This window comes from Terrapene carolina, unplaced genomic scaffold (assembly GCF_002925995.2).
Source record: "Terrapene carolina triunguis isolate 2854851 unplaced genomic scaffold, T_m_triunguis-2.0 Scaffold192, whole genome shotgun sequence".
NCBI classification, from domain to species: Eukaryota; Metazoa; Chordata; order Testudines; family Emydidae; genus Terrapene; species Terrapene triunguis.
The window spans coordinates 15,618,340-15,643,378 of NW_020664543.1; the positions used below are offsets into that span (position 1 = coordinate 15,618,340).

At 41.7% G+C, this 25,039-nt stretch overlaps 1 protein-coding gene across 2 annotated transcripts; it reads right to left on the bottom strand.

Moving 5' to 3' along the window:
• Nucleotides 1–3,599: 3,599 nt before the first annotated feature.
• On the bottom strand, nt 3,600–24,136 carry SRP68 (signal recognition particle 68). 2 transcript variants are annotated; one of them, XM_024206722.2, is made up of 17 exons: nt 23,217–23,494; nt 22,365–22,505; nt 21,735–21,801; nt 20,988–21,101; nt 19,873–20,068; nt 18,502–18,584; nt 18,087–18,196; nt 17,658–17,740; nt 17,247–17,387; nt 10,283–10,381; nt 9,884–9,948; nt 9,432–9,591; nt 8,811–8,905; nt 8,343–8,472; nt 7,678–7,753; nt 6,651–6,703; nt 3,600–6,026 (listed from the first exon to the last, which is right to left on the bottom strand). In XM_024206722.2, the coding sequence occupies exons 4-17, from the start codon at nt 21,047–21,049 to the stop codon at nt 5,799–5,801; spliced, it is 1,581 nt and encodes a 526-aa protein (XP_024062490.1). In that variant the 5' UTR covers nt 21,050–21,101; nt 21,735–21,801; nt 22,365–22,505; nt 23,217–23,494; the 3' UTR covers nt 3,600–5,798. The 2 variants fall into 2 exon arrangements, with proteins under 2 accessions (XP_024062490.1, XP_024062489.1); XM_024206721.1 differs by lacking the exons at nt 22,365–22,505; nt 23,217–23,494 and adding an exon at nt 23,971–24,136.
• Between the last annotated feature and the right edge of the window lie 903 nt (nt 24,137–25,039).

The following is a 25,039-nucleotide window of genomic DNA, read 5'->3' on the forward strand; positions in this document are numbered from 1 at the left end:
GCTCCACATGGAAATCTGACTGTAAATGGGGAGGGAGGGGTACAGATGGTTAGCAGGAGCAAGTTAAGGTAGTCCATTCATGAGCAGTAGCTGTCTCATCATGTCACAATTTCTAACCAGGCTTTCATCAGGTGGGCTGGAGTTGTGCTCCTGCAGTCAGCAGTGCTCACTAGTACCAGCTCTATTTCCTCAATAAAACACGAGAGAGAGGGGAAGAGACTAATCATTTCAAACAGCCACTGACTGTTCCATGCAGCTGAAACAAAGCACAAGGGAAAGAGGAAGTGAAGTACATAGCACGCAAAGCAGCAGTCTAGGGCCTGGTCTACACTACGGGATTAATTCGGATTTAGCAGCGTTAATTCGAATTAACCCTTCACCCGTCCACACAACAGAGCCATTTAGTTCGAATTAAAGGGCGCTTTAAATCGATTTCTGTACTCCACCTCGACGAGCGGAGTAGCGCCAAAATCGATTTTGTTAATTCGAATTAGGGTTAGTGTGGCCGCACACCACCGAATTAATGTGATTAAAATAAATGGGGTAGTGTGGCCGCACACCACCGAATTAATGTGGTTAAAAACCGAATTAATGTGCTTAGTGTGGCCGCGCACAATCGAATTTATACAACCTGTTTCCCAAATTCGAATTATCTAAATTCGGATTAATCCCGTAGTGTAGACATACCCTAGAATTCCTTTGGAGGAGCAATTGTTCTCCCATTCCCTCCAGTAGATTTCAAGTATCATTGCTACGCAGGAACCCGCAGGCTTTTATTGCAGCATTTGCCTCCCCAATCAGAAGGGCCCTCACCATTCAAGCACTGTTAACTCTCCCAACAGACCTTGACGAAGGTATAAGCCAAGGGAAAAGGTTCAGTCTCAGCAGAGTAAGGAATTTGGGTTCGCCCTTGAGGTCATCTGCGTAGATTCCACTGATTTCCCTTTATTAGTAGATTGTCTTCTCACCTTTAATTTTCCTCAGGCTTCTGATGATGAGAGTGGAACAGGCAACATCCCTGAGGACTGCAACACCGTTCCACAGGCGGACACTGGGTGTAGAAAACCACCTGCTACTCTAAGGCTGCGACAATAACTTGTGCTAGGGTCGCATGCATTCCCCCAAAGCAGGTTCTTACGTGAAAGCATAGTGCCAGTTGCTACTACTCTTAAAAACAGCCAATCCAATCCCATCCCGGATTTAAGACAGGGACGACTACATGGAGTCAATATCAGATCTCAAGACTAAAACTTGGAAGTTGCCGCATCATTAGATAAAAATCAAGATTTCAGTTTGGAGCATAATTCAAAACATAGCTGGCAGTTTAGACTCCTTGCCAGTCCAGTAAGGCTGGTGAAGAGTACTGTGTCCTCTAGACATCAGCACACAAGCATGAAAGCTAATAAAGGCTTGTCCAGTAAGCTGGATAAACAATACACATGTTGGATCAACTGCTGGGGGATCAGAAACATAGGCAAGTAGCTCTGTTGCACCATCGGATCTCTTTTCAGCTGTAGGTGAAATGTGACAGGGTTCTCTGCATTCTTGGAGAGCAGAAGTACAGAAGTTGAACCAGCTGGCAACTGTTCTCCACACAAAAACCCACTTCCTTCCTTTTAAACAAACTGAGGAATTGGTTTGGCCTGGACTTCTGGGTGCAAGAATGAACTTCGGGGGTTAACAAAGCTGAACTAACTTCTACACCCATCTCTTGGGCAACAGAAGACAAAACAGTCTCAACACCTTATTCATCACAACTAGTGACCATGTCAGATCAGGCCCCAGCAAATAGGAGAACCTGAATAGGAATCAGAGCAATAAAGGTTTTCATACATGGAACATTCACCTTCCAAATGATATCCTGTTCAAGAGGCTCTGTTCTTTGCCCCTAGAATATTCAGATAGGGATTTTCCATACCATATCAGAACAATGACCCACCTAGCCTCATATCTCACCTCCAAGCCTGACCATCACAAGTCTTCAGTGAAAGGTGCAACACTCCTGCAATAAGACAATACTATAATCTGTCCAGGGGGGAACCCAAGCAGTTACAGTAGCTATTATTCATGCCTAGTTTTTTAATTGTAAGGAGCTTTATCTCAGTGAATTATTAAGAGCTCCCCAGGTTAATAATTGTGTAAAAAACTTCATTTTTTTAAACCAGTTTTTAAAATCTGCCTTAAATTCAGCAATATTCCCCTTGTTATTGTGTTGAGAAAAAGTAAAATGAAGCCTCCTAAATGAGAGTCTCTATGCTATCCATTCATATACCTGGGTCATCTCCTTCCTCTCTTCTCTAAGTCGTCCTAAAGCTTTTAAATCTTTTTATGGATGCTGTTCCAGATCTATAATGATTTCCATTGGCCTCTTCTGGAGCTTTCCATTATTAATCATCCTGTCTCAAAAGGGATCTAGTAGAGATGAAGATGCCTCCAAGAGGCAGATGTACCATTAAGATTTTTTATAAATAAAATAGCATCTATTATTCTCCATCCCTTTATTATAACCCAGCATTTTGTTCCTCTTGACTGATCAGTTTTCATTTCACCCTTTATATTATACATTTCAACGGTTGCTTTAAGCATTATAGGTTCTTCCAGCCAACAAACAGATAGACAAGGATAAATGTATGTAGAATTAGGGTTCCTATGTCCGCCTTTAAAATCTTTACATTTATTAACATTTTGCATGTGAAGTGTATTCTTCCTCACTAACAATTATACTGAAGTTTTGTCTGGGAATTAGGTTGTACGATTTCAGTCAGTCACTCAGTTATTGCAAAGGTACTAAATCCTGCAAAGTGAACTCTGCAGTCTAAATAAGAGCAATTCAACAAACAGCTGTGTTTTGTGTGTAGAACAAGTTCACCACTGGAGCCAGCAGTTTGTAAAACATTAAGCTTTGCTCTGAATCACAAGAGCCCTTTACTATCTCTGATAAGAGAGCTGAAGAAAAGGTTCACATGCTAGGTTCATAAATATCAGATGAGTTCAGCTTTTTGCCTCTGCATGTGCAAGCATTGTGAAAGTTTGGCAATTGACCCCAGCTGACCAACCTACTCCTTACAGTCATTACTGAGGATTTTGGCCCTTCCTTGCAGATTCTATCAGTAGAAGCATCAGATCCTCTATCAAAGACTGCCACACTAGTTTCCTTACGATCAATACTGTCAGACCTTAAGGCAGCAGTTCCAAATCCAGCCTTTGTGCTAAGAACTTCAATAAATTTAATACAATCTGGTTTTCATCTTGACAGCAGTTACTAGCTACTTAAGGGAAAGCAGTACATATTTTTACTATCTTTGGATATTTTCCTAGCGCTTCATCAGTTTCTTCCGCATCATTCAAAAATGCAAAGAGCAACACACTGCTTATAAATCTAGGATCTATTTTTTTTTTTAATATGAACATGTTAAGAAGGAAAAGAATAAAGTTATATCTGATAATGGTGCACATTTGAGTCTTCATTGATTCTTGATTCTCCAATCACAGGATTGAATAGTCTCAAAGATGATAGAGTTTTCAGAAGATCAATCTCATCCTTTAGGTAACGAATGCCCATGTTTCCTGCGCTTCATATAAACTACATGCCTCAGAAATCAGGAATAAAACTTTATTGTTTTAGGATTTCTTATGTGTCCAAACTAATCAGTTGTGTGTCACAGGATGTTTAACAAAGAGGCTAACTGCCTGTAACCATTTGTAACAGCAATCAATCAGAAACTGGCTTCAACCTAAGTTTCACTGGAATGAGTCCAGACCCCCTTAAGCTTGGGGTAGGAGAAAGCGAACAAACAAACAGTTCGGTTTCATTCCAAACAGGAAAATAATTCTCAAATTGATTTAATGTAAAATCTGAAAAAGGAGGAGAGAAGTTCAGAGCAAAGTACAGTCAAAGAAAAACACCACGAGGCAAATTGCCAGAAAAGGGCTGGGTCAGTGTATCACATGACTATGTCTTATTTCTAAATTAAACAAACAGGCTTTATGGAGAACTGACAGAAATCAATGTTCTAGGACCACAGCTGTGTTTGAAATTTCATCATTTGATAAATTAAAAAATATTCTTTAACATCCAGCTTTTCTTCAGCTTAAGTTTGTTTTCTTCTATAAAATCCCCCTCCCAGGTAGAGACTAAATGAAGATTCAGAATTTCAGGAAACCCACTTGATTTGCATGTTGTAAAATATACAAAGAAACAGGGTCAGATTCTTTTTCCCCTCCCACCACCCCCTTGACCTCTAGGCATAGGAGTCCTGCTGCAAGAAATTGTCTTGTACTTTAAGAATTCATGAATCAGATCAACTTGGAATATCAAGTCTGTTATTTTCAATCATTTTTAAACCTCTTACATTAATTCCATATTGCTCTCCAATCTCATGGAGAAGCATTTTTCATGGAATATTTCCAACACTGCACAATCTAGATCTGCATAAACCAGTTTTTCTTCTGTTTCCAGCCTGTGGACTACCAAGCCCTCATGCTGAAACAATGCAGCGGTGAGAGGCAGTATGAAAGCCAAGACAACTCGTAGGCTATCAAACTGCTACATCTCAACATCCAACTACAGTAAACCTCGGTGAAGACCCAAACATGGCTTATGGAAAACGTCCAAATTTAATTTAGGAACAGTTCTGCTTTTTTTTATTATTAATTATTATTATTATTATTAAAGACAGTGATATGAAATTACCTGCATTTCAAAAGCATCCATCACCATAGCATCTGGGCACTCTTACAAAAATGTTGTCTAGTACAAGAGAAGATCTTATTGCTTAAAAATCCACTGGGCTCCTGTTACTTATTCCTCATCTTAAGTTATTTCCATAACAATCAAATGCAATAGCAAAGTCAGAAGACTGAAGATGAGAAATAAGCAGAAGGAAATGAACTCCAGACAAAGATTGTCTTGTTTTCAGGCAAGCCTGTTTAAGTGAGAAGAAAGGAAATGAGCATGTAGGATAAACAGATTTTCAGTTTTCCATGAAGACTGAGCAGCTCCTTTTAAAGCCATCCATGAGCAGCTAGGTTCCCAAGAACGGCCTTTTCGGAACGGGTTCAATACTGTAGTTAGGCATTTAACCGGATGTCCCAATGGGGAAGGATTACACAGACGCTGCAATGTGTAAATTCAGACAAGACTCCACCACAGATTAGGTAATCATTAAAATTTGTTAAAGTATTTACCACCCCTGCTCTTCGCACAAGAGTTTCAGCTCTCCTTTCTGAATGCAACATTTTTTAAAAATAAGAGATTTCTCTTTACATAACTATATATATTTTTAAGTCAGGGAGTAGTAGGCGGCACTTGCAGGAATCCAGTCTCCCTAGCTAGTGTTCCACACACTTCGCTTAGGCAGCCCCTTTTGTGAATTCTGGTTCCTCAACATCTGCCTTCTCCTGCCCTTCTCCTCCCACCCCCAAAGAATGTTCTGATCAGAGCATCAAATTAGAATGTCAACCATTGATGAACATCAAGATACATCTATGCCTGGCCCATTGTGTGTATTGACCCTTAATGGGGCACTGGTCAAAAAGCAAACTCCAACTTTTCAGAGGACAATGGAATTTCTCTGCTCCAGATGTTATCAGACATTTATATAGTACACATGTTCCTGGGGTAGACTGTTTTCCTCTAATACACTGGGAAAGAACGCAAGTGCACAGGCACATACACAACACAGGGAAGAAGATGGTAAGAGTCTCCCCTTATTGGTTTCAGATGCAGATATTTATGTTCTGGACCCTGTTGGAGCTTTTCCACAACAGAAGACCTCCCTTCCTTTGAAGGCCACTAGTTAACTTCTGAATCCAAAGATGCCCTTGATATATCCTGTGAGACCACTCTTCGCTTTCTGCTCCACCTTGTCCTCCAGAGGTGGGAAAGCAACATGGTTGAGGGCCAGGTCAAAGAACAAGGGTTTGCATGGGATTGGCTGGAACCCAGGAGGGAAATGCACCAGGCTGGCTTGTTTGCTGACAAGAGAGGGATCCAGGCAGAATGTCTCAAACCGTTCAGAGAGTAGCTGAAAAGAGATCCAGACACCAATATTAAACAAGCTGATGACATATCATGGCTGGCCTGATGGCCAAGCAGCAGCATCTAGACACTCAGGATGAGCAGTGGTATTGAGCCAGCTGCACTGGCTGCATTCTGGTACTCATTCATCACCACCACAGCTAAGAAAATGTACAACAGACTAAAAGCGGTATTCCCATGCACTGGGCACTGCACTGTAAACCCAAAAACGGAGACCCAAGATGTTGCAGTGGCAGCCTCAGTTTCCCTACCCAAACCAGTTGAAGTCCTGCAGTTAGCTACCTTGAGATGACAAGGAACCCTCTCCCCTCCCCCACGTACACACCCCTTCAGTGCTTGTGGGAAGAGGGAAAGCAATCAGCTTAGGCCATTCTGTACCCAAAACAGACCATATTGCACAACCCATTTTGAACACACTGGTCTTACAGAAGCATGTGCATCTTAGGTTTGACAATTTCTATTTTAAATTGTAACTAATAGACACGTTGATTACTCAGAGGTTAAAATTAAGCTTTACTCTTCCCATTTACTAGAAAATTCTCCTCATGCAGAAAGTACTAGTGCTAATGAAATTGCCTTTTTCACCCCAGTGCACAAAGCCATGACTCACCTTGCCATCCTTGACCTGGGATGGAGACTCAGTCTCGTGGGTGTCATTTGCATCTGAAAGATTCACAGAAGTGCCATATGAATATCCAGACAGCTAGTCTATTAAGAACACCTCAGAAGATAGACTATTAGTGTCAAAACTCATAAGATGTGTTCAGAAATCACCTTGGAGCTCATGCTTTTCAGCATATGGAAGACTGAGTACTCTAGCAGAGAACTTGCTTAGTTTGTAAGTCAAACGGGGTCATGCTTACAAGCACCCCACCTTTCCTGTTTCTAAAGGGTCACAGAAATGATCTCCCAGTCCCAACAGAGGCATGGCACTGTGATAGCTATATGGAAAGTGGGTGAGGGCAAAAAGCCCCAAGTTATGTGGCCAATTCACAACATTAGGGAGTGGGGAAAAAAGTCAGATCTCCCCTGGTTCTTTTATCTGCAGGCAAGGCAGATTCAGCAGTTCTTGTCTGCCAGAGATGAGTACAGGCTGGTATAGGTCACAAATTCCCCCAATTCAATTGGCATCGAATGATGACTCAGTACAACTGTGTCAAAATAAAATAAGAGTTCTTTCCTCTTTCAATGAACCCTCCTAGTGTCTACTTGTTAAGCCAGACCAAGTGATAGATGAGTCAGGGAATTCAATGCACACCCTACTGCTACGAAGGTGCCATACATTGGATGCGGTTTATCTTTGGTGGCACCTAAGAAGTGCTCGTGAGAGTGCTCTTTGCAGAACGGTAAAAGGGGTAGGAGTCCTTCAGAAGATTTCTGAAACCTCTGATTACAGAATAAGCTGGGAAGGCTCTAGTCTGCCAGTGGCAGCCCTAGAAGTACCAGGCAGAGCTTCTAGAAGAGGCTGGAATTTGAAAGGAACAGCTTTCCGAATACACTATAGATCGAGAAAACATGTGGGAAGCAACTTCAGTCTTGTAGCATTTACAGATGAAAAAGCCCAAGTGGCTGCAGTAATAAATGTGTATGACTGAATTTGAGGGAAGCCAGTTCTCCTGCAGGATTGCATAACTCACCTAATATAGCAGCTGCCTGCAGGGAGTATTTCTCTGCATTCACTTGAGTGATCAGCTCCTGGACATCAGGCAACTCCTAGATCATTTAAGAATACCTCTGAGACTCAAATAATTGTATAAAGCAAAGTTTTAACAAGAATTGGGACAGAAATGTTTAAAATTTAGACTCTTCAACTCTGACAAACTAGGAATTTTAGAGCAGTGCCAATCAATTCGCAGAGCAGAGATGAACATAAATAATGGCCCTTATGGTACCACATAAGCCTTGTTTCAAGTGAAATCCAGACACATGAACATAAGAATATATCTAAAAATCTTTTTTGGACAGCTATACAGGTAGGCACCTTGTTACTCTGGTGATGAGCTGTATAAGCAGCAGCTATATTCTTATCTTTACGCATCTAATAGTCATTGATATTTACTGGATACTTTTGTTGCAGAAATCTAGGTTTCCCTAGCTCCCCCTCCAATCATACAGGGCAGGATGGAGGGAGCCATGCCTGCACTAGCATACTTCATCATAAAGCCTGTAACAAGCACAAGGTGTTACAAGAGCTCAAGGCAATATTCTTCCCACCATTTAAAGATCATATTTGAAATATAGTGGCCTATTTAGTTACTGGTAGTTAACTGAATTCTCAAGTGTGGAAGAGTTTGGTTCATACCTTCAAGCTGTTCTTATAAGCACCAGCCTGGGCTTGGACTTCACTGGCATACTTCAGGACTCTGTCATACAAAACAAGGGCTTCACTCCACTTTTTCACCAGTACATAGGACTGAGCAATGAAGAAACACCTGGCAGGGTGAGGAGCAAAGTTAACCCTCATAATGACTAATTGCTTTGCCTTGAGCATATTTCTTGAATATTCAAAAGTATGTAGTTTTAAACAGGTTGCCCCAACATTGAGCTATACATCTAGGTCAGGCTGATCTTCCTCAGCTTGCACTTGTAGTCCCACTCATTTCACTCTGAGATAGAGTCCCCCACCACCCTTCCCCCATCCAGTCCTGTGCAGTTGCACTGGAATATTAATTATGTGACTTCCCAGAATTCATGCCTGGTTAGCCCTAGAGAATTCTGTTGCTTACTGCCAGCTAAAGAAACAGCCTTGCTGTTCCGTCCAGAGGGTTACCTATAAGCCTTGTACACCAGTGTCTTCAATCCTATCTCCTTCTGGAAGTTCTTGTCCTCTTCTAGGCCAGGAAGTTGTGGCAGTTCCACCAGATTCTGTACAAAGTACAGAAAAATTGGAATGCGTCAAACCCTAATGAACGCTCTCGTCTCTTTCATAGTAAGAACCACATTGTTAGTTTTTTTCATGCAACATCTCCCTTCCCATTAAACTAACCAGACCAATGGAACATCCATGTGGTAACTATGGTAACTGCTTACAAGAAATAATATTAAGGAAGTTTCTAAAGTTACTTTTAGCTGTCAATTTAATCTAGCAGTTGGAAATGAGACAGCATCATGGTGACACATGGAAGCTTGAGAACTTCTGCATTAGGGAATGAGATTCAAAAGACTTTAATCAAATCAGCATTTTGAGATTATGTTTAATCCACTTTTTTAAATATTCCCAAGTGGTTACTGGGTACCATGGACTTTTAACTGAACCCTTTCAGCCAATCACATTAATCCTGACTGTAGTTTCCTCTTCCAGGTTCTTCCTGGTTAGTCCTTTTGGCACACTACATTTTTAAATAGTCCCAGTGAGACACCTGAAAGTCAGATTTTTCTGTCCTGGCATTACCTGCAAGATGATGTCGTAAAGGCGAATCAGGTCCTGAGGCCGTGCTGTACGCTTGCCATCATCCTCTGACTGCTGCTCCTGCAGCAGTGTCTTCTGCAAAGCTTTTGCCATGCTCTCATTGCGTTTGATGGCTGTTGACAGCTTGATGTACGTCAGGTAGCTAGAAAGTACCATTTACACAAGCTTTGAAATTCTGTTGGAAGTCATTCACAGCAGTTCTTGGATAGTTTTTCCACTACTAGTTACCAATTTCCAGGTAGAGCAAGTTCGGGGGGGGGAAGGCATGAAAGTGGACATTGGGTCCAATGCTCCCAGAAATGAATGCAAGGGAAAACCAGATTCTACTTGATCTAGATGATTTAAGACTGAGGTGGCCCAAGACAAAGGATTAAGAGGAGATTCTCAAAATCTACAAGGGAATGCAACACTGCCCTAAGAATGCAGACACTTACCTGTGAAGGTACTGGATATTGGACACTTTCCCAGATTCCACTTCCAGAGAATGTTCCCGTTGCTTCTGCAGAAATTGGAACAAAGTTGTGTGTGATTTACTTAAATTGGTAACTGGACTAAAAGAATAAGAAAACTCAAATTTTGAAGGACAAGTGGAAACTGAATCGTCTCACACAAAAAAATGCATTGGATGAATGGCGGAGATTATGTTCAGGCAGAGTTCAATTATAATGAGGAACTTTGGCCACTGTTGAATTACTCTGCAGCACACCTTGTTATTGATGGAGTCAAAAGTAACTATGGCCACAGTGGATGTGGGTTTAACGTCACAAGAGACCCTAGAAGATGAAATGCTATACACCTCTATCTTTGGCAGTAGTAATACGTTTAGTGCTTACCTGGTCTGGTTTCAGCTCTTCCCGAACAGCCTGTATGGCATCTCGACACTCGCTGAGTAAAGACTCAAACAGACGTTCTTTTGTTTCCTCTCCTTCTGCCTAAATACAACACAGAAGAGACAAAAATAAGTATTTCTCAAAAACACATTTTCCTATTAGTGGGGCTGGTACTGTGGAAGAGTTGGTTATTCTTCCTTCATTAAGTCTTTTCAAACTTCTGCCAAGTTATTGCTTTTAAAATGTTGACCACAATGCATAGATGGATCATGTAACTGCATGTGCTCAAACCATTGCTAAACAGCAAAACTGTACTACAGAGCAACCACTCATGTCTGCATGTTTGATGAACTTAAGGCGCTGTTTCCCCAGTGCTGGCATAGATAGATTCCAGGAAAAGGAGAGATGCATTTACACTGCCTGAAAGTTTCACTGTTGTCCAGCATGGAAGGGGTTTTAGTAAGAATTCCTTCCAGGCAATACAGTGGGAACCAGTTTTCACGTTTACAAACTATATTAGTTCTACACACTTTGAAAGGAGGAATGAAATGCTAGCAGATTTCTGATCAGTAGCACAATGGGTTGCAGAGCTAGAATGCATGTCCAATCTGAAGACTGGAGTCCTCTCCCTCTTGATACATAGTGCTGTTACTTGAGGACACCAGAAGAAAATGCAAAGAGGATGAGATATGATCATGTATGACGGAGTAAAAATTCAGCAGAGTAAATGATGTCTACAGCCGGATTTCCTTACACACTGAAATTTTTGGTGAGTTACATCACAACCACCACCCTTCAGAATCAGTCACAGTTGCTCCTTAAATAAACTTGAAGGGACTCCAGGCATTCACTCCTTCATAGGAGGAAACAAGCCAACCTCCCTGTTCCCCTACAGTCAACATTATCTGTCTTACTCCATTTCCCTTGTCTGACCCAGGAGTGCAAGAATTGCATTAGACATCACTCCAACATTTGCAATGCATATTTAATATCTCAATATTTACTGCATTACCTGTTTAAGAAAAAGCAGCAAAGTAATCTGGAATTATTGTTTGAAAGGCTATTTATGTGAAAATACTGATAATCTTCCCCAAGGCGTGAAAGATTAGTGCTGCTCCAGTATGACAGCCTAGCAGACTCAAGTCCTTTTTAAAAGAGGCAACTCAAGTTCAGTGTCCTGTCGGTCTCATCTTTGACCTAATGAAATCGCTTCTAGGTATGAGAGTTTAAGTTAATTTTTTGTGTCCCAGTCAATCTATAGTCCCTCTGTGTCTTGCTCTGGCCATAGTAGCAAACTAATGACTAGAGGTGAAAGTCTCTATATCCCCATTAATAATCCGCAACTCACCAATACCTTCAAAATGCTTAAGTAATTTCTTTTAGTTAGCATAATGAACCAGAAAATGTTACAGTAATACAGTTCCAGGCCTATTTTTCTTTTCTCCCATAGAAATAGCCCCCAATGTCACAAGATGTGCTAGGTTGGTATTAATCCTCTAACTGAAATCAACTGTTTCTGCATTACAGTCTTTTAGAACTGTATTTTATCAGCAGCCTGCCTTCCAGCAGGTCAGAGCAGGAAATGGTGGACAAATGCTTAATGTACATTTTCAAAACTCAACCCTTCTAGTTCATTTGGTTCATTACAAACATCCACAAACGGTAATGTTTTTTCTCATAACAGCTCAACTATTGAAAGAATGTTTAATCTGATGTTTCTGTACTTTCTGGACAGACAAGAATGCTAAGTACAAAAGTGACCGTTTGAATAGTGCCAGAGCATTTCCCCAGTGCGTACAGTTGGAATAGATATGGTCAATAAATAATACACAAGCTATCTTGCAGTACAGAAAATTTTGAGCAAGGGTAATTAAAAAAAACAAGGAGGGGGGGAGAAGATGAGAAATGAGCCGGGCCCGTTATCAGAAAATACACGCAATTTAGAGACAGCATTCCAGAGAGCTCCCTACTTATGTCTGCCTGCCCTTCTCTGACCAAAGCTTTGTTAGTGTTAATCCATGACACTTTGAGAGCTCAATTTCTTTGCATTTGTAAGAGTGATAGGAATTTGACTTTCAGTTGGCCTTGTTAAATGATCCTCTTTTGCAGACTTTGTGATCCAATCCAGATACATTTTTAGCCTCTTCGGTGCTAACCTGAGCTTCCTGACATCAAAGGCTAAACTAAACTAGCTAAAAAAATAAAAAAAAAAAAAAATCAACAGAATGCTTAAAACAGAGGAGAGGAGGCTGACCTGGTAAGAATGGTATGCTCTTATGTAACTTAAAGACCGAAAATTAAACACACTAATCTAAAAACCAAACAAGGAAACCCCAGGTCCACCGAAGACAGGGCATCCACCTATGGGTTACATGATTTGGTCACAAGTGATGAACAGAGGGTGCACCTTGGTACCAACCAGAAAAGCAGCAAGGTATTTTACACTTCCTTACCTACCCTATGCCACCGCTCCTGGATCAAGTTAATAAAGCAACAACTTGGAAGTCAGAGTGCTAAAATACTGCATTCATTTTCATGGAAACATGGATGGGATCTGGCCTTATTCACTTACTGTACTTAGTGCAATTCAGGACACTAATAGAAATCATTCTTGCCCATAGCAAACAACTTGAGATAATGCATCATGTCTTACGCCTGGTCCACACTAACCCCCCACTTCGGACTAAGGTACGCAAATTCAGCTACATTAATAACGTAGCTGAATTCGAAGTACCTTAGTCCGAACTTACCGCGGGTCCAGACGAGCAGGCAGGCTCCCCCGTCAATGCCGCGTACTCCTCTCGCTGAGCTGGAGTACCGGCATCGACGGCGAGCACTTCTGGGATCGATCCCAGAAGATCGATTGCCTGCCGCCGAACCAGGAAGTAAGTGTAGACGTACCCTTAGGAAACCTAGATGAGAGTGCAAGTTTCAATTTGTTTTGTTATTCTGATCTCACTTCTCCCACAGCAGTAAGAATTTCTAAAAATCAGGTATCCAGTTCATTTTCCTTCCATAATGCTAATCCTTTAATAGCACTTCAATTAAAGCACCTTTAAAACTACAAAGCCTGCATTTCACTAATATGTATAACCAAGGCAGAAAAGTTCATTTCCTCAACACCATACAAGAAGTCTGTCAGAATCATGGTCAGACCTCAGGAGTTCTAGGCACAGCACTGGGAGCCAAGAACACTCAGAAAAGAAGGAAAGTGAGAACACACCCCCTTTTGACACATCCAAGCAGGAGGATCCTGATCTTCACCTAATGGACTGACACATTGTGCAACCAATTGAACAATCCACTGAGAAACACTTCATTTTCAACTAGATGGACTATTAAAATAGTAGTGAAAGAGCATTTAAAATAAATGCAAGACCACGCTGATAAAGTAAGGAAAATTGCCTGCAAATGAATTCACAAAAGGCCCACTTGGGTTTAGAAGGTTAGAACTCCTTTCGGATAAATGAGAGAAACTGTTGCCCTGTATTCCATGTAATACACCACTGTGTAAGCAGATTATTCTAGTCTGCTGCAGCAACCTAGTATTTCCCCTAAATTCAAACTGCAATGAAGTGTAGAGTTTTGAAGGGGTCTAAAAATAATAGCATTATCCCAATACAGCTTGTTACTTTTTTTGCTCTGGGACAGAAGTCCTGTTGCACATGCCCCGTAAATATAAAACTCAATTGCTTTTCAGACTGTTTATCCTCCCCACAAAGACTGTCCAAGTTATTAGGTTTAACAAACCCATTCAAGAATGTTTTATTTTACCCCTTTATAAAACCGTAGGCCTGCAGACTGCAAACATTTTTAACCCTTTTATTTAAAGTTCTTCTTTAAAAAAAAAAATTAAGGCAGGACTAACTGCTGTGAATAACCAGAAACATAAGATACATCTGACTGCATTCTTAACTCCACCCACAGGAGCATTTCAACTTCAATGGACACAAAGAAAGGAAACCAGACAGGTATCAATATCAAGCACAGACAAAGAAAAGATAGAGGGTACAGTAAGGCAAATGCTTTCCTTTCCAATTGAAAATAAATACTATAAAGTTAAACTTTGGTTTATGCTACATATATTTAGTGATCTCAGAAGTAGTGCATATAGTAAATATCAGATCACAAAGCCACGCTACAACTGACAGTCTGCTCCAGGTGCTGCATTAGCAGGGTGCTGAAGATCAGGACTGAAGTCCATTGAGAGAAGTCAGAGGTGAAGGGGGTGTGGTGGGGGGGTAAGAGAGAGAAAGAGAAACATTGGCATTGGGCAGGCTCAAGTTTTTGATGAGGGACAGACTTAAATTGCTTGAAACTGACTTGACAAAGCTCTAGTTCTGAAAGTTTAGAAATGCCCAATCTTAGTTTGTCCTTTTTACTCTATCCATAGTAGACTTATTTTCCTTCCACCCATTTATGCCGTGCTCTCCTTCTACTACAGAGATGATCTCAGAATCCTTACACAGGAGAACAGTGACAGAACTGATTGATACAGCACTTACGAACTCTATACTCTCTTTAATTCAACTTGGGCTATAGGTTAGCTATGTGCCTTCAAGTCATGGCATCTAGTCTCTATACAGGGGAATGCTCACAAGTGAGAAACACCTGGGTCAAATTTGAATGAAATTGGCTCTCGGAGTTTATATTTTAACATTTTTTTCTCTGCTTCCCCAATTAACACAAAGCAGCTAAAAAGTACATGCTCCAAGATTCTGCATTTATTTTACCCACAAGAGGGCATAATAGGTTTATGTTCACTTCTGGTCAAATGCAGCTGAAAGAAAATCTATCCTTACCTTCAGCAACTGAGTTAAATGCAAGCACTGTCCAGCTTAGCAGTCTCTAGATACAGTGGGGCATGGGCTTTTTGGTACTGCCACAATACAGTAGAAACTCAGAATTAAACACTTCAGGAATGGGGGTTGTTCATAACTTTGAAATGTTTGCAACTCTAAACAAAACGTTATGGCTGTTCTTTCAAAAATTAAAACTTAACATTGACTTAATACAGCTTTGAAACTTTACTATGCATAAGAAAAATACTGCTTTTAACCATCTTAATTTAAATGAAACAAGCAGTTTCTTTCCCTTGTCAATTTTTTTTTTAAACTTTCCCTTTAATTTTTTAGTCAGTTACATTTAATAGTACTGTATTTGCTTTTTTGGGTCTCTGCTGCTGTCTGATTATGTACTTCTGGTTCCAAATGAGGTGTATGGTTGACTAATCCATTTGTAGCTCTGGTGTTCGTAACTGAGGTTCTACTGTACAAACAGGACAACTGAAGAATCTCAGATAGTAGCCCCTCTTGCCAGAGTTCAATATAGAGCTTTGAAAGTCTGGAAACCGCTGTTATCTGTATCTATAGCAACTAGGATAGTCAAATCTGGTGTCATACTATTGTCCTCTGGAAGCCCATTAGAAGGTTTCCGTAACTATTTAAAGAAGATGGAATCAAATTCAGCATTCCATTCTGTCACCATCATAAGGAACAGGTCACCCGAAGAGTGGGGGTAGCTAACTAGGGTGACCAGACAGCAAATGTGAAAAATCAGAGGGGGGGGGGGTAGTAATAGGAGCCTATATAAGAAAAAGACCCAAAAATCAGGACTGTCCCTATAAAAATCAGGACATCTGGTCACCCTAACAACCATTAACCTGCATTTATTGAAAGAATGGAAGTGACAGAAAGTTGATGAACACAAAAGCAAAGCTGCACCACCACCTACTGGTCATACTACTATATTACTTGCAGGGAATTCTCTTTGAGATCATCATTTTAACCCATAACTTGAATTTAAGCATTACTTATTCAGAAATCAATATGACTGCATAAAAATAAAAAAGTTTCAGGCGAGATCAATACAAATGCACAACCAAATTCAATTTGCCTTATGTTTCCTTTAAAGCACAGCTATCATTTTCTACCTCCACCCACTGACTCCATTCTGTAAAAAAAATATAAAGGTTTGATTTAATTCTCTGATCTTCGACTTCTTAAAAACTATTTTAAAATTTGAGCTGTGTGCCCACTCCACTAAACTTTTCTTCCTGCTTGTAGAGAAAGCCTTCCCAACTGCTGATGTAGTCAGGAGCAGGCCAAGAAACAAGAAACAGTGACTGCTAAAGATAGGCTGCAGCTTCAAACAGCAGCAACTCAAGAACTGTAGCCAATGCAAGGCAGGAGCATTATTTCTGAACTCTTTCCCTGAGAACTTTAATAATCGTGCGGAGGGGCGAGGGGAGGGGAGGGAGGAGAAGGGGATCTTGTCTTTTGTGCACAACCAAACATAATTACTCTGACTGCAAGTGTTTTCTGATCTGCTGTTTATCAGGAATCTTTTCCTCCGTTCCTTTACAGTGTTCATGTAAGTCAAAAGCATGCCACAACTCCCAGATTCGCTCCCTGACACAGAACAGTACTTGTTTTCTCCAAGGAAAGGGCTAGTTACATGGCCCTTTTGCTTCTGTCTAATGGCCAGCACAGGTGATATTTAAAGAACCAGGGTTTTTTGGGAAATGGTAGCCGACCTATTTTCATGTATACAGCATCTTTCATCTGAAGACCCCAAAGAGATTTACAAAATATGTTCAGAGATTACTACACTCACCATTTAAATACACAAAGAACGAGGAGTACTTGTGGCACTTTAACAAATTTATTTGAGCATAGGCTTTCGTGGGCTAAAATCGGGTTTTAGCCCACGAAAGCTTATGCTCAAATAAATTTTAGTCTGTCTCTAACGTGCCACAAGTACTCCTCGTTCTTTTTGCTGTTACAGACTAAACACGGCTACCACACTGAAACCATTTAAATCCAGCTATTTCTGGGGTAGAACACATCAGCATACAGCAACAATACCCAAATAAGATAGTATGTCCCAATCAAACAGCATATAGGTTAGAGAAGCAGAAGATATTAGAACACTGGCATAGAATACCTGGAAGTGATTTCTTAGTTACCTGAGCAATGGCCGCTTCATTATCTGCCAGCCCCAATAAAAAGATCCTCACTTTGTCTATCTTCACTGGGACAGTTCTGCCCCTCCATTCCACCTCACTCATGGTAGCTGCCTGCTTTGCTCGAGTCTGGGTGATCAGTGACTGAAAAGTGCAGACAGAGGTGAGTGACTGAATTTAAATGAATGCAACTTTTGAATACCTGATTAATCCTCACATTTACTTTAAATTAAAGGTTGGCATATATTTCATGGTTCCATTACTTTCTAGAGGATATGACCTTGCTCCCTATAAAGTAACATTGCTCCTCTGTCTCTTGGTTGTACAATGCATGGATATTTAACTTAAAAAGCAAAGCCAAAAGGGTGAGCTGGTCACCACACACTCCAAATTTTGGAACATGCAGTGAATTACCTCTAATTTTTCAGCAAGAAGACCCTCTGTGCCACCAGATCTCAGTCTCATCTGCATTAACTCACTGATAGCAGACTGGTCACCTGAGAGAAAGAATTGACAGATTGAGTTGGAGACCGAACTCATTTTCATTTGTCACTAAGACAGGATTTGAACCCAGGTCTCTAGAACACAGACTAGTGCTTAGGTAACTTTGGGAAGAAGGAACCCAGAGTATGTATTTATCCACATTACATAAAACCATAGTGTTGGTTCCACTTTGCAGAACTGAAGGGCCTTGTCAGTCATATGAAGGAGTCTGCAGGGTTTGCTCAGAGCATTAGGAATGGACTCATTCCCATGTGTCAACAAGTTTAAGATAAACACTCCAATAACCCTTGCCTTGAAAGCAATCCTTGCTTTAAGTATTTGTTCCCCTACTTTACTTACCAATATTATAGGCACAATAGCGAATGTTGGGTGAAATCTCCTCCACACGCTGATTATATAGCACAGCCTGTTCCTCTGTGAAAGCACTGGCCAGTTTTTCATATATAGTCCTGCAGCAGGAAAGTGAAAACTTACACTGCAGCATTTCTTTTTAATAGGATATTAAGACTCTGCTAAGGGAAAAGATTGCTGCTGAAAACTAAACCATTACTCTGCAGGAAGCCGTTTCAACACCACAGCTCAGCTTTCTACCATCATGCTACTGGTTAGCACAACTGCAATCACAGCTTTCAGAACTCTGGCAGAAACCAAACAATTAGGGTTAACAAGCAGCTCACCTAGACTTATCTAGTCTTGTATCAAATTGTATTAAGTAAGTTCAAGTTGACAAAGATGGTAAGGAAGAGAAACTCACTTGCATTTGTTGAAAGCCTCCATAGCCGCTTTCCACTCCTGGTGTTCAAAGCGCAGCATTCCTGTGAGGTAAGCCATGTACGCCTGCAGATAGAGCACAAATGGACAAGTTAATTGTTGTGAGAGCATAGTTCCATCGTGTGTGTCCATTAACACTGATGCCACTACAAAAAAAAAAAAACATTATTGCTTGAATTAGGATATCTATGAAAAAGTTTTGATTTTACACTTACATGGCACTAGTTAACAGCATCACTTTTTCACTGACAGTTACAAATTCCTGATGTGAGATGAAAACAAGCCAGTTGGTCTATCTTGCAATCATTACTCACACACTGCTGTTGTCAGAAGATACTTCTGTAGCCCAGCAAAGGCCCACAAAAGCTGCAAAATGGCAGTTTTAATCATATCTGAGCAGCTATTAGAGCTCCCTTCATAGGAAACTAGTATCACAAAGCAATGATTGTTTCCTGTCTCCACTGGCCAGCAGGCAATCATGTTACTTGTGATCCAGATATACAGTAGAATCTCAGAGTTACGAACACCTTGGGAACGGAGGTTATTCGTAACTCTGAAGTGTTCATAACCTTGAACAAAATGTTCTGGTTCTTCTTTCAAAAGTTTACAACTGAACATTGACTTAATACAGCTTTGAAACTTTACTATGCAGAAGAAAAATGCTGCTTTCCTTTTTTTTAATTGTTTATGTTTACCACAGTGCTGTACTGCACTTGCTTTAATTTGTCTCTGCTGCTGCTTGACTGGGTACTTTCAGTTCCAAATGAGGTGTGGGCTTGACTGGTCAGTTTGTAACTCTGGTGTTTGTAACTCAGGTTCTACTGTATATTTTAGGACTCTGAAAAATTGGTAGCTTACATCGGGTAAGAAATGTTGCTCAGTTTTCAGAATGCTGCACTCAGCAAAATGACAGCACAGCTTTCTTTTCTGAAGTGAGTTAGGAGTGCTGTACCCTCATCCTCTCCCCTCATTCCTGCCATTTAAAAACAACAAAACACCTTTGTTTAATCTTAAATTTAAATTAAACTCCAAGGCAAGGACCATTGCTTAATGTGTTTATACAGCACATGTACAGTTGGACCCCAATTCTGATTGAGACCTCAAGGCATTACTGTAAAGCTTCTAGTGCTACTGCTCAAACAACAGACTTGCTAACTACTCAAATCAAACTACACACACATTAGAGCTCAATAACCAGTAAACTAAAATCATCCTGGACATTCTTAATTTGAAGTCAGAGCAGGCAATTTAGTGTCAGTTTACAAAGAAGGACACTTTGTTCAACTAGAAACAAAAGGTTAGTTTATCCTTTCTTTGCCTCTGCTATAAAACAAAACTGAATGTTAGAAGTAACCTGAGCTTCCAGCTTAGTCTTGGCATCCACCCGATTGCTTTCACACAGGCGCTCGAGCTCTTCAGCGTGTTTCACGGCTTTGCGCAGACGAGAAAGCAAATGAAATCGCTTGCGGGGTTCTGTGTTGGCTTCCTGCTTAAGCTGCATTGCATAGCTCCAGGCTCTCTCTGCATCCATCAGTATCAACAGCAAGTACCTATAGGACAGACACAGGAAGGCTGCCTGTTACTGAGATGCAACTACTGAAAGATGTCTTCAGGAATTCTAAAGCCGTGAAAGAAAATTTAGTATCAAGTCTCCGCTTTGCAGTGTCACAAAATCCTGGGGAAGAAGACTAAAAGTAAAATAGTTTTATTGCTTTTCCAGGTACATAATTAAAAATAAAACCACCATTTTCAACAATCAGATGCATTTTACAATATTAACACAAACCAGCTGGAAAGAAATCCCATGGGCTAAAAATCCATATTTTCATCCCCACGAAAGGGGGGAAGGGGGAAGAAGAGAAGAGAAGAAAAGAAAGAAAAAAAAAAAGATGAGAAAGCAGACAATCAACTGTTTCTAGCAGCTGGGAAATGAGCCCAAAGCTCTGGCTGCCCTCCAGTTGTTCTACCAGAAAAGACACTCTGGTGAATTTCGAAGGCACAAGTACAAATGGCAAACAAGTGTTTCTGTTCAGAGATAATGGATCATGTCCCCAATCTCATTCTTGCTGGTAACAGCACTTTAGTGGTCTATATTCAGATGGCTATTCTAAAGAAGTGCTGACCAAGCACTTCCCCTGAAAATATTTGAACTTTACTGCTCAAGAAACCAGCATTGACAGCAGTAGCTAGGTAGTGAGGACAGGAATTATGTTTTCCCCGCACACCACACTATCAATGTCCCAGCTCCCTATATTCTAGTCTGAACTTGGGTCTTTATTTTAGGTTTTAAAATTCTTAAAAAAAATAAAAACTCTCCACAAAAGTAAGTGGTTTAGAGAGATGTAGAGCTGTGAACTAGGATAACACCCAAACTGTTTTCATTTGTGACCTGTGAGAGGATAAATTACCTTCAGGAGCAATTCACTAATGCACTGCTACCCAACACCAGATTCTCCCCATGCCGAATACCTGTTGTCAGAGAGAATCTCCTCCGTTACTTTCTTCCCTGTGAACTTGTGTCTATTTCCCATCTTGAAGCTAAGAGTTTTTCGGAGTCGTCTTAGCCTGCGGGAGCAATAACCCCTGCAAATAACCAAAAAATAAAATCGGTTCTTCCAAAGAATGAGACCTGGTATGACAATATACAAGTTTCTGGGAGTGAAGGTTTCTAAACAATACAGAGCCAAATTTAAGAAACATAACAGGAGCATTAAACCTGAGATATGGCAGATAGTTAAAAGAGACAAGAAAAATGTAGCAATAAAGCAATATGTAAACAAACATGTCATGGCCACTGATTTGAACTAACTAAAAGGTGATACTCTGTGTTACACACACACACACACACACACACACACATATACACACAGCTTAAGACAAGTTCAGTGGCTATTAACAAGGTATTAGTGAGCTCATTAACGAAAATATGAGGGAACAAAAACCAAGCAACAAATTAACCCCAGTATTCTAATAATCTGATTAGTAAAAGAGCATTAAATTTAATTTACAGACAATGGGGACATCCATTTACAGCAAGGCCCCTGACAATGGCTCTTTATTTGGCAACTGGTTTTCAAAGTAATCATCTTTTCCTGCCTATGGCAGCAAACTGGCACGTAAATGTGCTCGGAGCTAAAATTGACTTGGCATGGTGATTTACACTAATCAAGGTAAGTACATATAAAATGCCTTGGTGTTATCTGCTAACATACTAACCTGTATCTCTGGAAATCTCCGTGCCGTAAACCATGCTGCTGTTGGGATTCCTTAATAATCTGAAGAACTGGAATTCACATTAAGGAACATTTATGATTGTACAGAGTTTGGTCTTGATATGCCCTTCTATCCTCAACTAATGGGAGAAGACAGAACTCTACAGGATTTTTTCTGACACAAACTTTAAAACAGATATTGGTCCGGTGTACAAGAGAGAAATTAGTGAAACCTTTCAGCAAGAAATCCAAGAGCTGATTGGTCTGCAGAAATTCTCACCACCATCTTTTATTTTTCAGAATCCTATGGATACAAATTAAAGCCAGGTCTACACTTAGGTCTGCCAGTATAGTTATACCAGCAAAACCCTTTTGATTTGGGCATGCCTACCACCACTGATGTGACACTGGGTCTGCCACTTCATCTACAAATGCTAAATTATATCACTATTGCCAGAAGTTAAGTTATGACTTGTGTCCTAGTTTCCATTTGCATTTCTTCGTACTGCAAGATACAACTCAGTTTCGCAACAGCTGTGCAGTTGAGCTAGTTTCACACTAAAACATCTCACAAGAAAAAGCCTACAGCTTTAATTAAAGTACCAACAGGTAAATCAACTTTATAAAAAACTACCTCACTAATCCCTTCACAGTGATTGGAAAGAATCCCAAGCTTCTGGTTAGTCTTCAGGTTGACACATGGCAATATGTATGAGGCTTCACTTAGCCAAAATAATTCTTAGCTTTTCTATATTGTAGAAGCATCTTGTGCTCTCTGCATAGTATGATAAAAAATACAAATGTGGATAAAAGGGACTTCAACAGTTTTTTAAAAATACATAGTAATCCACATAAAGTGCTATTTTGTTTACAAATTCAGAAAAACAGAATACTTTCCCCCGAGAACACTAACTCCCGTATAACATTATTTATTTTAAACTACCAATTGTGATTCCTAACTCCATTACAGTTTATTATAACTGCAGGAAGGATCCTCTGCGCTCAATAGCCTTTTATGGAAGTTACATGCTACACAAAACATACCTATCACACCAGGATGATACAAACTGTAGTTGCTAAAGTGCCTGTCACTCACCTGTTTTATCCACTATAACAAGTTCTCTTGGAGAAACCAAACATTAGTATTGAGTAAAATTCATACACCACATGCCCATATTCCAAGCAAATAAAATCTGGACCGGAATTTTCCATTTTTGAGGGTTAGTGATATTTGTTACACTGGCTGCAAGGGTGGTGTCAAAAGGATAGAACCGTAGTTCATATCAAAGATGCAAAGCTTACATCCCATTTTCTGCAGAATCAGGGTGACGTTACCAGAAGCCTAACCCAGCGTCATCCAGATTTTTTCATGCTACTGTACCAATTTACATTATTAAAACACCTCAGCAGTACCAACCAGTGCCTGACACCTCCCATTTGTTTCTCCACGTTTTAACCCATAACAAATCTCAACACTACTCCTTACCTCATCTCACAAATACTTCTATTTTGGACGAAAGAATATACAACTGACAGCTCAGCAATGCCCAGCACAAGGGCCCATCAAAACAGGAATGAGAACCTTAGAGTACCAACAAGTACCAGTAAAAGCAATATGCAAACGAATTACTTCGAACCTGAGGTCTAGTATTTGACTTTGGGTGGCGGGCAGCTTCATACACTGGACAGGATGATTAGATGTGCATAAAGCTATAAACATCCTTCCATTATAGTGCAAAATCAACTCTTCCCTTCCCACCTGTCAAATCCAGTCTCCACTCTGCCCCTCCACCCCCAAACATACACACGGATTTAACTATGTCATGTAACTTTATTATAAAGGGCAGCTTTCTATGTTGTAATGATCAGTGCGGAGGGAGCGTGAAAAAGAGGGAGAAAAGCTGCTTTCCCAGTCCCTTTCCCTAGCATTGCTTCCAAAGCCACACGACTACACGCCGCCACGCCTTTGTTTCTCCCCTCCCGAATACCCCACCCTCATCCGTTAACAGTGCAAAGCGAACACCCAAGGCAGAGACAGCCGGGCTGTATGTGCACACATTGGAGGGGAGCTCTGAGCCACGCTGGGAATTCACCCGGCTGTCAAAAAACCCTCCGTTTTACAGAGAGAGAGCGCGCGCGCGTGGGGGGGGGGGGGGGGGGGTTCTGGGCTTCCCCGCCGCCTGGCCTGACTGACACGTCCTCACTCGCGGCCCCTCCGCCCGGCCGGCCCCGCAGGATACTCTCCAGGCCCAGGCTGTCCCCGAGGCTCCCCGCCTTCGCCCCCGCGGGCTTCTCATTCTCCTTGTTCTCCTCCGGGCCGGCACCGCCGCCGCTGCTCCCGCCGCCGCCGCCGCCTCCCCCCCGGCGGCCGCCGCCACCGCCGGTCACCTGCCGCTCCGCCGCCATCTTGCGCCTCTGCCGCCGCCGCGCAGCATCATGGGCCGGGAGAGTAGAGCTGCGCGCGGAGGCCATGGCGCGGGGAGAGCTGGGATAGGGGAGGACCCGGCAGGCTGGGGAGCTACGGGAGGGCTCCGAGTTGCTGTTTGAGCCCTTTCCAGCCTCGTTGTGAGAGCTGGGCCCGACCCGCGGGCGGGGGACGGGCTCCTGTCATCACTAGGGATGGGGCCGGCAGCCCCTCCTCCCACTCCCCTGCAGGATCCGGCCCCAGCCCCCACTCTGCCCCGGGTGGGTCTCACACACACTGATCCCTACCCTCAGCCCTAGAAGGGGCCTCATCCCCAGGCTGATCGAAGCCCTGGGGCCCATCACCCAGGTGTCTGGGCACCAAGCCCTGGAGGGCGCAGCGGATTTGCCCTGGCCCCAAGCCCCGCGGGGCCCAAATACCTGGCACTGTGGGGAGATGGGAATCTAAACTAGACCCTGGCTGCTAGTCTGGCTGTGCCTGTAACCTGCCAGGCAAAAATCCAGGGTGTGAATACCCTGCGCTTTGCTGGGAGGGGAGAGTGAGAACCAGAGCCCAAATCCTGGCACCAGGGTTGCCAGCCCTCCAGGATTGGCCTGGAGTCTCCCAGAATCCGCATTGATCTCCCGGTGACTAGTGAAAGCAATCTGGGAGATTTTAATAAGATATTTTAAGAAAATGACATTACATCATGTTGGGAAAAAAATCTCCTCCTCTTCAATCAGAGTTGGCAACCCTACCTGGTACGAACGTTGCAGCTAACAGGCTGAGCCCCAACCCCAGGTGCCAACACCCCATAACTGCAGGGAGGAAGAGAGTCAGACTCCACACACAATCCTTGATTTGCATCTTGGGCCCATCTCTAGCTGATGTAGGGCCATACTGTA

Coding starts and splice junctions, on each gene's coding strand:
- SRP68 (XM_024206721.1), bottom strand. CDS start 24,136: ATGGCGGCGGAGCGGCAGGTGACCGGCGGTGGCGGCGGCCGCCGGGGG. Junction 21,802..23,970: donor GGACAGCCTGGGCCTGGAGA/GTATCCTGCGGG, acceptor TGTGAATTCCAG/TTCTTCAGATTATTAAGGAA. Junction 17,741..18,086: donor CTATTGTGCCTATAATATTG/GTAAGTAAAGTA, acceptor TCTTTCTCTCAG/GTGACCAGTCTGCTATCAGT.